The sequence below is a fragment of the Syngnathus typhle genome, linkage group LG5, assembly GCF_033458585.1.
Source record: "Syngnathus typhle isolate RoL2023-S1 ecotype Sweden linkage group LG5, RoL_Styp_1.0, whole genome shotgun sequence".
Lineage (NCBI taxonomy): Eukaryota > Metazoa > Chordata > Actinopteri > Syngnathiformes > Syngnathidae > Syngnathus > Syngnathus typhle.
In genome coordinates this window covers 11,420,061-11,431,564 of record NC_083742.1, presented here as the reverse complement: position 1 = coordinate 11,431,564, position 11,504 = coordinate 11,420,061, and the positions used below count along the sequence as shown (strand labels likewise).

At 41.0% G+C, this 11,504-nt stretch overlaps 2 protein-coding genes across 8 annotated transcripts; one reads left to right on the top strand and one right to left on the bottom strand.

Annotated features, from left to right (window-relative positions):
- Positions 1-1,368: 1,368 nt before the first annotated feature.
- Positions 1,369-8,712, top strand: si:ch211-102c2.8 (trichohyalin). Of its 5 annotated transcripts, none has more exons than XM_061277812.1 (27): positions 1,369-1,467; positions 1,539-1,645; positions 1,723-1,756; positions 1,824-1,952; positions 2,337-2,786; positions 2,887-2,964; positions 3,111-3,206; positions 3,507-3,570; positions 3,636-3,774; positions 3,848-3,940; positions 4,009-4,121; positions 4,198-4,309; positions 4,395-4,499; positions 4,568-4,681; positions 4,798-5,007; positions 5,072-5,134; positions 5,420-5,497; positions 5,562-5,744; positions 5,827-5,958; positions 6,024-6,256; positions 6,364-6,490; positions 6,566-6,649; positions 6,754-6,950; positions 7,664-7,690; positions 7,880-7,943; positions 8,017-8,187; positions 8,295-8,712. In XM_061277812.1, the coding sequence occupies exons 1-27, from the start codon at positions 1,419-1,421 to the stop codon at positions 8,319-8,321; spliced, it is 3,279 nt and encodes a 1,092-aa protein (XP_061133796.1). In that variant the 5' UTR covers positions 1,369-1,418; the 3' UTR covers positions 8,322-8,712. The 5 variants fall into 5 exon arrangements, with proteins under 5 accessions (XP_061133796.1, XP_061133798.1, XP_061133794.1 ...); XM_061277814.1 differs by having other exon boundaries at positions 4,777-5,007; positions 8,122-8,187; XM_061277810.1 differs by having other exon boundaries at positions 4,777-5,007.
- Positions 8,500-11,467, bottom strand: ccdc117 (coiled-coil domain containing 117). 3 transcript variants are annotated; one of them, XM_061277822.1, is made up of 6 exons: positions 11,177-11,467; positions 10,631-10,792; positions 10,502-10,549; positions 10,155-10,418; positions 9,609-9,761; positions 8,500-9,537 (listed from the first exon to the last, which is right to left on the bottom strand). In XM_061277822.1, exons 2-6 carry the CDS (start codon positions 10,771-10,773, stop codon positions 9,312-9,314), a joined length of 834 nt encoding a protein of 277 aa, XP_061133806.1. In that variant the 5' UTR covers positions 10,774-10,792; positions 11,177-11,467; the 3' UTR covers positions 8,500-9,311. The 3 variants fall into 3 exon arrangements, with proteins under 3 accessions (XP_061133806.1, XP_061133805.1, XP_061133807.1); XM_061277821.1 differs by having other exon boundaries at positions 10,502-10,552; positions 11,177-11,447; XM_061277823.1 differs by having other exon boundaries at positions 9,621-9,761; positions 10,502-10,552; positions 11,177-11,447.
- Positions 11,468-11,504: the final 37 nt, after the last annotated feature.

Here is an 11,504-nt window from a genome sequence, read left to right as displayed (position 1 = left end):
ATCAATTATCTATAATACAGAGCAGCATCTTCCAAATTCTGTGAAGTTTTAAGAATCGAAAATTTAGACTGCAAATTTTTCAGCAAGTATACACAGCACAAGCGACTGACAATTAGAAACTTTATGGGAAAGAATCCTTCGCAAAAAAGCAAGTGATGATAATACATTTAAAAAAGTTAATAGAATACAAGTTTGTATTAATGATTGACAACATCCATTTTATCAGACACTAGATTGTGACATTGGCTGTTCAGGATCAGATAGTCTGTAGCAATAACACACAAAAGTCCATTTCCAGTCTCGTGCAAAAAAGGGGAAAACAATCAAAGGTGTGCTGTAGATTAAACAACATTTTCCTCTGCCTTTCCTTTGTTCGGAGGGTTCTTCACCTGATTTTGTCTTTAAATTTTGAATGCTTTTTCTCTTAACCTCATGGGTGCCATTCTAATGTCTGCACATTTCTACACTTTGTATCTTGACTGTAATGTGTCATATTCGGTGTCTAACGGCACTCATTTTCTTCCAGTTTGAAGCTGCTTATAGTTCCAAGACAGAAGTAAAGTGTGTGGAAGATGGAAATGTGTTGTTGTTGTTTTTTTTTACTGGGACTGTCACCTGTTGTTTGCTTAGGTAAATGCTGCTGATTTTACTAATCTGTGTAAAAAAAAAAAGAAAGAAAAGAACTTTAACATATCACAACAGTGGTCTGGTAATATAAAAGGTTATTGTCATGATTTGACTTCTCTCACTTCCCCAATACACATACTGTAGGTGTATTATTCAAATGTAATTTTAAAAATTAGAGGCTGTTGTTTTTACATAAATTGTGAATTTTCCCCTCACTTTATAACATTGTCATTGACAACCAAGGCACAACAATAAAACAAAATTGTTGACACTGCATATGTCTTTTTTTTTTTTAACTTAAGTATTTTAGTTTAACAAATCACCAAATGGAAAGAGACCCTGGAGTTTTTTTCTGCTTGCATTATTTTAGTAAAATATATGAAATTCAACAATTGGTCAGGTGAATATACACATATTCAATGTATGTACATGCACGTTCTACTTTGTGCTCTCCCAGAAAATTAGCAGCAGTCAATGTTTCTTTCTACTGTGAGCAAGCTAAACTTTAAATTGGTTGCGTGCGGTTTCTATGGCAACTCGACGCCCCCAGTTGCGACCCACTGCAGCTGCTTGGAAAACAATTTGTTTCTCCTCAAAAGTAAATTCAAGCCGCTTAGCTTTCTTTGCGTTTGTAGAATTATCCAGCTGTGTAGGATCAAGTCATTCAGTCTCCTTGTGGAAAGCCTGCAAGGCATGATTTAAGATATACTACTTTGGTTTCCATGACAACCGAGCAACATTGTGAACCAGCAGCCTTACTTGGACTGCATTTGTATACCCAGTACAACAAAATGGAGCAGCTCAGCCAAGACAGAAGGGACAAGGAAGAATTTCACTCAGGTCTGCAATTATAAAAGTAGAACAGTCATCCATTTGTGTAAACAGTTGCGCTTTGTTTTCTATGCTTAAAGAGCAACTCAACAGCAGCAGTGGGTTTGAACCAGGTCGAGCATTCCTAAAAGCGGATCCCTGTGACTTTCTGTTGGATGCCATTGACGCTCAGCTCGGGAAGCTGCAAGTCTGTCGTTTTCTGTTCTAAATCGTACATCAAATATTCAGTGAATGAATAAACTTGATTGAAACAAATGCACGCAGGTCAAGCATCAGCAGCATGACCGTATCGATTCAGGTAAGACGTACCTCATCGAATATTTGAATGTTATTTCTGTTGATGTTTTCTCATCTGGTGTGTTCAGTTGCACCTTTTAGGTTGAGTCAGTCTTTGAGTAAAGATACCGGTCTTGGCAGCACAGTGTCCCGCACAAATGATACCCAAATGTCCTGTCTGGAACTGCAAGGTACTCCAGCAGTGGAACAAACACTGGGTATGATGTCATTCAGGAGAAAACCGGATTTTTTTTTATGACAGCAAAGTTTTGTTTTTGTTGTGAGTTGTGACTTGTCGTTGTTCCTGCCTACAGTTTTTGCGATACCAGAATTATTCTTTATTCAACATTTAGTTTTTCATTTCATATAGTAATTGGAAGACTTAGATTGACATTTGTTTCTGAAAGAAAAAAAACAAATCTACGTCAAATCGGCTGTCTTTTGGTTCTCAGATTATGAGGATGTAAATATCAATGTTTTCCTTTGCACATTATTTGCACAAACCATAAATTTAAATCAATTCCTTTCAATGCTGACCCGATCCGACGTTGAACATCTAAAAATGTGTTGCTCATGTATGACACTTGTCTTTTTGCCTGCAGAGAGCACAAGCTCCGTGGCTCCTGCAACACGTGAAATGGCCACGTGGGAACTGGACGTATGGACAAGCAGCAAAGTGGAGATGGAGTCTCACAAAGAACAGGTCATGTGGAGACTAGAGAGACTTCTTGGAGAAACTTGTAAGCAGGGGGATATGTCAAGGGACCCTCATCCTCCTTCCGAAAGTATTTGTACGGAAGATTTTGTGAGGTGCTTTAGAGAGGAGATGGTAGAACTGGCATTGCCAGAGGGGAGCATTACAGAACTCAACAAAGAGGACGCTGAAAGGACACTGACGACATCAGACGTGGACCCTTGCGTATGTGACCAAAATGGTACTAGAAGTTCTAAAAACACAGCTAGCGTTCCCTTTATCCAACATAAGCCAGACCAAAGTGAGGATCTGGCAAGACGTCCTTCTGGAACATCTGGAGTTCAGACTTCACACGGTGGTGAGAAAAGAGGATTCACAGAACCGAAACCAGAGTCCCGCTGATTTTGTGTGAGTGACAGAGACTTCATTTAACCATTTCTTTTTCTTTTCTTTTTCAGTCTTTTTCAGCACAGAGGTTGAAAAAGAACACCAAAACCCAAAGCACATTTCTTCTCCGAAGGTCAGGCGGTTAGCAGGTATCGGACACACATTGCTGCATTTGCATGTGTCCAACACAAGACAACAAGGATCAGTTTTAAATGACCCTCTCTGAACAATATTCTGTTTTAACGCCGCTCAGTTAGCATAGCTTTACTTCTCAATGCTATTCTTTGTTTCACAGGAGTACCTGTGTGGAATTTTGACACAGTGTCCATTGACAGTGACCTTGATTCGGTCTGCACAGATCAAGTCAGGCAGGTCCTCCACAGACGAGCTGGTAAGAGTTGACAAAGTGAGACAATATCAACTATCCAGGATTCGTATTGATTGGATGCACAATAAATGACAAAATACAATCAAAATCCAAAATCTGAATCAGACTTGCAACATTCAAGGTGGGACGCTCACATTCCTGGTGTAACGCACACAACAGATTTTCAATCTACATTTGGTTTCAGATTCGACCTTTACCAACATTTCACAGTAGAAGGCATTAATTAATTAATTAATTAATTAATTAATTAATTAATTAATTAAACAAGGCATGAAAGATGACTAACGTTCTTTGTCGGCAAAGTTCAACGACCCACCGGAGCTGTTCGAAACAAAAGTACTCTGCATAAGAAGCAGCATACATGGAGGTAAAAAGAGAGAGAGAGCAAAGCACACTTGTTTCTATGTATTGTAATTTATTTTTCATTGCTAGAACTCTGTCTATGGAGGATGATGATGACAAGGAAGACTCGAAAGGACACCGGAGCAGGCGGTCCAAGCTTGAGCAAGCCTCAGAGAAGATGCACTCAGCTTGGGAGAAGATGAGCGAGCGCCTCACTTCCCTCAGACAAGTATGTTGCCGCCAAATGGCGTGCGTTTGGTCAACTGCCTGTGAACAAGCATCCTTGTGTTTGTTTGATTTAGAAATGTGAGAAAGAGGAGGAGACTCTCCGCATGAAAAAGTCTCATTTAACAGAGGTCGAACTCTCCCTTTCTGAGCTGCAATTGAGAAGAAAGGTAAAGTGTAAAATATTCATTCAGCCATTTATCAGAGAAATGAATGATGTTTCTTTTTTTCTTCCCAGCATGCCTTTCATGATCTTGAGCGGCTTAGTACAGAGACTGGGCACCTAGAAACAGAGAAGAGGGAGTTAGAGGTCTTGCTCAAGGATTGTAAAGCAGAGGTGGACTCATTAAGGTATGGATTCAAACTTTGTCAGCATAAAGCAGGACTGTGATAAGACACAATTATTTCAAAAAGTTGTGTTGTACAGTTGCCAGCTGCAGAAACTTCTAAAGCAAAAGGAGTCATTCCTCTGTCAAGTCCGGAATTTGCAAGAAGAACTAAAGAACAAACAACTTAAGCAGCTGTCTTGCATGGAAAAGGTGCTAACAGCTCAGCAATCTCAGGTATATATATTTTTTGAGGTGGGGCACACTTGACTTATTACTCCAACGACCTCACAAACAGACCAACACGGTGATGTCGGAGCTGGAGAGACAGTTGGCTTCTGCCAAAGCTGAACTATTCGCCGAGCAACGACGGGCAAGAGAGAAGCAAGAATCCATGCAACAAGTACAATATTACAGGGTGACATCATTTTCCAAGTCTGTACTTTTATGCTAATATTATTGAACCAACAGATGCTGGAGGACACTTGTGAGGAACTGATGAGGGCCTCAGAGGCAGAGACCTCACTGAGGAACAGATGTGCATGTCTAGAGGAGACGCAGAAGCAGAAAAACAAGGAGACAGAGGTGACTCTTTCGGAACCGTGCTTCTAATTCTTGTCCAGTAAATCACACAACACCAGTTGTGCAATACTTTTACAGAAGCGCTGTTTTGATGTTAGGCTCTGGAATGTCAAGCACAGGAACTAGAGGGAAAACTTGGAGCATGCACAGTCAAGGTGGACACCCTGGAGAAAATGTTGGGTCAGAAGGAACAACAAGTGCAAGAGCTACAGGAACAGCATGGAGGCTTGCAAACAGAAAGAGACAAACTAAAAGGAGAGCTCGAGTTCATGAAAAGCCAACAGCGCAACGCTGTTAAAGAAGCTGAAGAACACGCCCACGCAATGATGGTGAGAATTTAGAATCGTCAAAGTTATCCACAACATTTGACTAAGACTTCATGAAATATTTCAGGAGGCAGCGCTGAAGCAGCAGAGAAAAGATTTAGCCTTGGTTCACGAAGAGCAAGTACAAACGGTAAGTGGTCATCATAGTTTTCCAAATTAAAAGCAAATGTTTTATTTGGATTCAATACATAGATAATCAGTCCCATTTCAAAATATTAAAATAAAAAATATTGAAATAAGATATTGAAATTCCAACCATATGGAGAATTTTAAATAAAAAAACATATCTAAAAGATCCCTCAATTATTAAAAATAACTATTGATTATATTTATAATCGATTACTCGTCGCACCTCTACAACAATAAAGATTTAATAAGCTGAGTGACTGAAGAGTATATGATCAAATACTGGCAGCTGAGAAATTCACTGAAGCACCAGAAGGAGGAGTCAAGGAAACATGAAGAAGAGCTGCATGCACAAACATTACAGAAGGTACCGTCAACCATTTGAGTTTTGAACTCTTCATTACCTGACCATTGTGTCCGCTCTCATTCAGGTGCAAAAAGCCATCGATGAGGAGAGGACAAAGTGGGAGGCAGAGAAGATTGCAGCTGTACACTTCCACTGTGGTTTATTAGAAGAACAGAACAGGAGGAGCCTGGAAGCTACCAGGAGTGAGATGCATCGAGAGAACACCAAGGCGCTTACTCTTCAGCGTCATGTGACGGAGCTGCAGAATGTACGTTAACCTTTTGACAATTCGGCTTGTCGAATGATTTCTAATCCCGATCAGTTGTTCTTGTCGCTTTCACTTCCATAAGCGTGTGCACGAGCTGGAGGCTGAGCGCTCTTTGCAGCAGCGAGAGCAGGAGTCTCTGCTCTCTGCCATTTGCAGGTCGCTCAAGCAGGAGCAACAGGAGGAGCTGGACAAGTTGCAGAAACACATGCTGCAAGTACGAGATGCGCTCCTCACAAACTCTGAGCCTGCGCTCTTAAAACTGCTACTCCTCTTTTATAGGAAAGTGAGAAGACTGTAATGAAGCTTGAGCAGGCTGCACAGCAGGCCAAGGAGGAAACAGAGCAGATCCGCAAGATGCTTGAAGAGCAGCAGATCATCCAAAATGAAGTCAGAGCTGAGCAGGAGCAGCAACTCGCGGTTTGGGCTCAGGAGCTGGTGGCGGAATGCGAGTTTCTACACCTCTTGGTAGAGAAGAACGGCGGCCAACCAAATACTGTGCAGCTCCCTCCTGGGTATGCAAAAACAATAAAGCAAATGTATTCAAAATTTACAACAAAACTACAGATTGAATTAAATGATTTAGTGGACACATTCCTGACAAAGGTTTTGCACATGACAGCTCCACCATAGACGAGGCTCTTGTGCAACTGAAAAATCAACAAGACTCATTGAAGCATTTGATTGAGTCCCTTCATCAAGAGGTTGATTCTCAAAGGCAAGCGAGTCAAGAGCTGTTCAAAGACAAGGTAAAATTTGGCCAAGTGGATATTCACACGTAGCCCAGTTTACGGACAGCTAAGTTCAGAAGGGTTTGCTTCCAGGAACGAGAGTTGAGGATTCAGAGGGAGCAGATGAGGATGGAGAGAAACCAAGCCTTGGATTCTCTGAAGGAGTGTCTCATTCAGGTATGCATGCAACTTTCAGGTATGTGTGTGTTTAAAAAAAAAAAAAAACTGGTCCGGTTGTACCCAAACTGAATTGCTGGATGAATCAAATTTGATTGACCTAGGAGCACATTGAGGAGCTCAGTAGTTTGAAATGGTCTCATGTGAGTGACGGCGGACTGGAGGCCTCACTTCGCAAGCAACTGGAGGCCAAAGACATGGAGCTGATGCAAGTCCAGAAGAACATGACTCAATGGAAGGAACAGACCACTGCCCGACTAGCCTGCAAGTTTGAGGAAGAGTTGACTGCCGAATTGGAAAGGTGACATGCATATCAGGGCAACATTTGAATCCCATTTCAGGAGTTCAATTCAAAAAGTGAAATATTGATTACGCAAATCAGACTGAAATGTTACATGATTTGGATGATTCTAGTTAACAAAATCCCAACATTTTACCACCTTAACCTATAGATGTACAAGTGACACGCTTCCATAAGTGGGTCAAAAATGACCCATATTAGAATCTATGTGGTTTTATGCCATTTTTGTCATTTTGGTAGAGAGTAATTCACTTCTATGATATTAGGTATTACTATATCTAGGACCACACAACAATGATTTAATGTTTGAAATATCTTTATTTTGAACTTTTGAACTTCTTTGAAAAAGACAATTACCTTAACAAATTTTCTTATGAAGATATTTAAAAGATAAATTAATTAATTAAAAAAAAAAAAAAACGGGTCATTTTTTACCCACGTATGTATGCATCTAAGGGTTAAGAAAAGTAGAATATGGCATAATGAACCATTGTTCTGTAGGATTTGGCTTACTGAAAAGTATTTTCCTGTCTTTAATTATTCTGTATATATCTTTCTTAAATCAAACTACAGAATTAAATCAACTCTGGTATGATATTGAAATGTATTGCACTGCGATCAAATTGTTCCTCTGAACAGGAAAAAAATCTTTCTTTACAGACTCACACTGATTGTGTATTTAAAATGTGCCATTCATTTTTGCCATCCTACAGGTGCAGAACAAAGTTATTAAATGGCAGGTAAATGTGCTGTAGCCTATAAACCAATTGAAGAATAATGATAGTTACTAATACTGTACTTAACCAGCATGATGTAATCATCACCCAAACTGATATCTCACAATCAGTTGATTTGCCCATTGATGTAACATATGACTAATGTAATAGGTTAGCTAACATCTCCAAATGTGTTTCTGTTTTTTTTTTCAGAAAGACGTCAACGAATGAAGAGGAAAAGCTGAGGGTAGAAGGTCAAAGAAAGCTTAGTGCAAAGGTACCATTTCTCATCACGAGAAACTTACAAGCACGTGAATACAGTTGGAGGAAATACTTTTTGTTTCCATCAGCATCACGATGCTCCGCATTTGGACTGCTTGACATACGTCTACGCTGCCGCTGCCCCCCAGAGCCCTTCAGATGTGGCCTCATTAAAACTTGTGCATTACTTGCAGAGCAGAGTCAAGCAGCTCCGTGTAGAGAACCAGCCATGGATGCCAACAGGATCTAACCTTCCTACAGTCAGTGCATTTTTTAGTGTCAATATGGCAACACTTTTGTGTGATGCATTTTCACTGGGCATGCAAAGTAGTATTTCTAATACTGCTCAATTTTGTTTGTTTTACAGCTTGAGCAAGAGAGTCTGAAAGCCTGAGAGCCTCGCCTATCAGGCCAACCACAAGTTAAGGATTTGAAACGTTACAGTATTGTTTTAAAGATTGTCTTGTCACTTGAGGCGATATAGCTGTAGCATTTTGCTTTTGTATCTTTTACAATGACTCATTCACTGTTGCCTGTACTTAAGATAGGTCACGGTGACAAATGACACAAGGTTTAGTCATCTTTTGAACTTTCCTCCGTGTTGAGGTTTTATGGTTTAACATTGCAGAGGTTTACAGATTTCACTGAAATCTCATAAAGCTCTTCTTTGTGGGAATCCCTTATATGCTCATAAATGTTACATCATGTTAAGTTGTAAAGGCTAAACCACACAAAGATACATTCAACTTCTGCAATAAACATTTTGTCATCTATATGAACCAGAATCCGGATTAGTGTCACGTATCAGAGGATGGTTGATTTTTCCACACGTACAGCACACGTTTTCAACAAAAGAACGAAGCATCATTTTACTCGAAAACAAATACAAAGGAAAAATGTCTCAGTGCTGCGAGCATGCAGAAAAACACAAATCCAATCAAAAGAGAAATTTCCAAGATTTCGTAAACTCGAATAGCACATTTGCTAAGCAATATAGAAATATGATCCTTCAACCACAAGTACAAGGTCATGTATATTAGCATTGGGAGGAATCATGTTCCTATTTATGACGGCAAAAGGGAACAAAAATCAGGGGTTGTGCTCTGCAGATTACCAAAAAGCAAAAAAAAAAAAAAAAAAAGATCATCAAAATACACCTGCCGGTGTAATGTAAACAATTTACTAGACTTTGGCAAATGCTTAGAATTGGTAAGAGAATCAATTCCTCTACCCTGACACAGGCTGTGTGAATTTTGCTATGAAGCAGGTTGTGACAGATTTCACTCAAGTTGCAAAATGTGACCAAAGCAGCGGATCATTCCGACAAGTCTAAAGAAAGCAAGTTAGTCCCAAACATGACATGTCTGAGTAGTCTTGCTCCTTCTTACATTTCCATGTCCTCCTCTGCACAGCTTTCAGCGACGGGAAAGTTAAGGAGAGGGCTGTGCGTGTCGACGGGAGTGCTGTGCGGCGTGGGCGAAGGACATGGAGTGGGGGGCTGTCGCAAAACAGTTTGTTGTTTCTTCTGTTTCTGCAAGGAACCTTTTAGTCTGCGACAGAAGGGGTTCTCTGGTGGCCGCCACAACACCAGCTCCATGCAGGAATGGCTCCTAAACAAATGACGTAGCAGGAGTCAGTTGCAAAGTAAAATGTCCAGAGAGCTTTTTTTTTTCTATTTTACTTTAGAACATACACAGATTGGGCTACTGTGTGTGGGAGAATGTCAGTGATGCCTCGCTGCAGGCCTTCCTTCAAACTGTCCGAGATGACCAACACCGGCCTTCGTTGGGCTGGCTCCACATCGAGATCCTCGTCATCGTCCTCCAGCGTTATTCTAGTCAATGATAGATCAGTCTTAATGGGACAACGTGGTGATTTTTTTTATTTTTCAGTGCCATCTCAAGAATGCAACAAACTAAGTTGGAAGTGCCTGCATTTTGAAGCACAAGCACTATGGTGTCTCAGATAGCCCACGCTTTGCAAGCCTCCCACCAATTTCTTCAGCAGAGATACAAACAAAATGTCATCACAAATTTAGTCAGTGCACTGTATGCTGTAGTCATTGAGTGGCAAATTTGTGATCGGATGTTTTGTCTCCTTCGAGTATTGTAGTATAATTGATCCAGTGGTGCGGAACAAGCTGGGTCATGCAGCTTAAAGCTGAAAAATACACATCTGAAGACTTGAATGTATTGCGAGTCCGCCGTATCGTCGCTATGTTACATACCTGTTTTCAATCTCCCGAAGTCTCCTCTGAGCTGCCTCGATCTCCATGCAGGAGCTCGCCGTCTCAGGTCGGGATGGGGAAGAAGAGGGCAGCAGTGGTGTCAGGTTGCGAGTGGCTGGGCAAGGCTGTGGTGGAGCATGGCTGGCTTGTTGGGTACTCAAAGTAGAACAATTGTTTAGAGAAGGCCAGTCGGGACTCCCAGTGACGTGTGACAGGTCCAATTCGGTTTCCGCTGATATTCTTCTCCGTTTGGCAAGGCATCCTCTGAAAGAATAGAAAAAGGCTTTGGAAAAAAGAAAATCTAACACGCTTCCACTGTATCATAACCAAGGCTGTTTTGTACATACTCATCATCAACTCTCCTCTTGTGCTTCCTGAGGCACCTCGTCTCCCATCTGCTGTGATAGAAGATATATTTTACGCAAATGTTTTGGTAGAAAACTGTGGGGAAATGTATACAAATAACTAAACCTTACCCGTTGGACAGGGTTCCACTCTGAAATTGGCCAGATGTACATGTAGATCCAAGATCGAATTCAGGAAGGTTTGTGGGCCCCGAAAACGTGCACATTCTTGGTAGAAAACCCAGCTGGCTGCAGGTGGGGGGCAAGTGATGCATGATGGTTCAGTAGGTCAAACTACATTGAAAAAAAAACATGGTTGGTGAAACGTGGAAAGATAGCTCAAACAGTCTTGATTTACAGAACTATTTCATTACAACCTGGCATTTTAAGTGTTGGTAAACATGTCTGAGGGGCGACCAGACGGGGTCAACTCTTTGGATATCAGCGCATTCAAACAAAATTATTGCTGTAAAATGTATTTATAGTATACACACGACACAAATTATAGCATGATCCACCTAAAAGTGCAACTTCGTGGTGTCTAAAATAAGACGTTTGCTTAACGACACCTGCCCTGCCCCTTTTCGCAATGTTGTTTAGCTTTACTGTTTGTTTTGCTAGCTCGTGTACGTTACATTCAACCAAGATAGCAAAATAAACATGCACAACCTTATTTACCTAATAAAGTAGCGTTCACAAATTGCGTCCAATGTTTGGTCCCCGCAGCTTGCAGTAAATGCAGATAGTTGCGCGTAGCAAACTCGTCGGAAGATTCGACAATATTCTGGAAAACGCGCAAAGAACCCTGGGAGTTGTAGTTGTTGGCGAATCGGCAGTGGGAGGAACAAATCCCGTTCGTGCAAACGTTGAAAATGCATGTTTTAATCTCACGCTGACTCCATAAGCAACACAGTGTGTGAGACAAGACAAAACTTGGGTCAATTCTGCAACAAAATAGGTTTTCTGAATTTCCGGGTTATTGGCGAGCTCCTCCTCCGTGGTCGCA

Bases quoted from the DNA above. Each gene is read 5' to 3' on its own strand.
- si:ch211-102c2.8 (XM_061277810.1), top strand. From the start codon at position 1,419: ATGGAGCAGCTCAGCCAAGACAGAAGGGACAAGGAAGAATTTCACTCA. The intron at 3,775-3,847 runs GTATGTTGCCGC...TGTTTGATTTAG, and splicing joins GCCTCACTTCCCTCAGACAA to AAATGTGAGAAAGAGGAGGA. The intron at 6,650-6,753 runs GTATGCATGCAA...TGATTGACCTAG, and splicing joins TGAAGGAGTGTCTCATTCAG to GAGCACATTGAGGAGCTCAG.
- ccdc117 (XM_061277821.1), bottom strand. From the start codon at position 10,773: ATGCATCACTTGCCCCCCACCTGCAGCCAGCTGGGTTTTCTACCAAGA. The intron at 10,419-10,501 runs GTATGTACAAAA...CTATTCTTTCAG, and splicing joins AAGAGGAGAGTTGATGATGA to AGGATGCCTTGCCAAACGGA. The intron at 9,762-10,154 runs GTATGTAACATA...ATCATTGACTAG, and splicing joins CTTCGGGAGATTGAAAACAG to AATAACGCTGGAGGACGATG.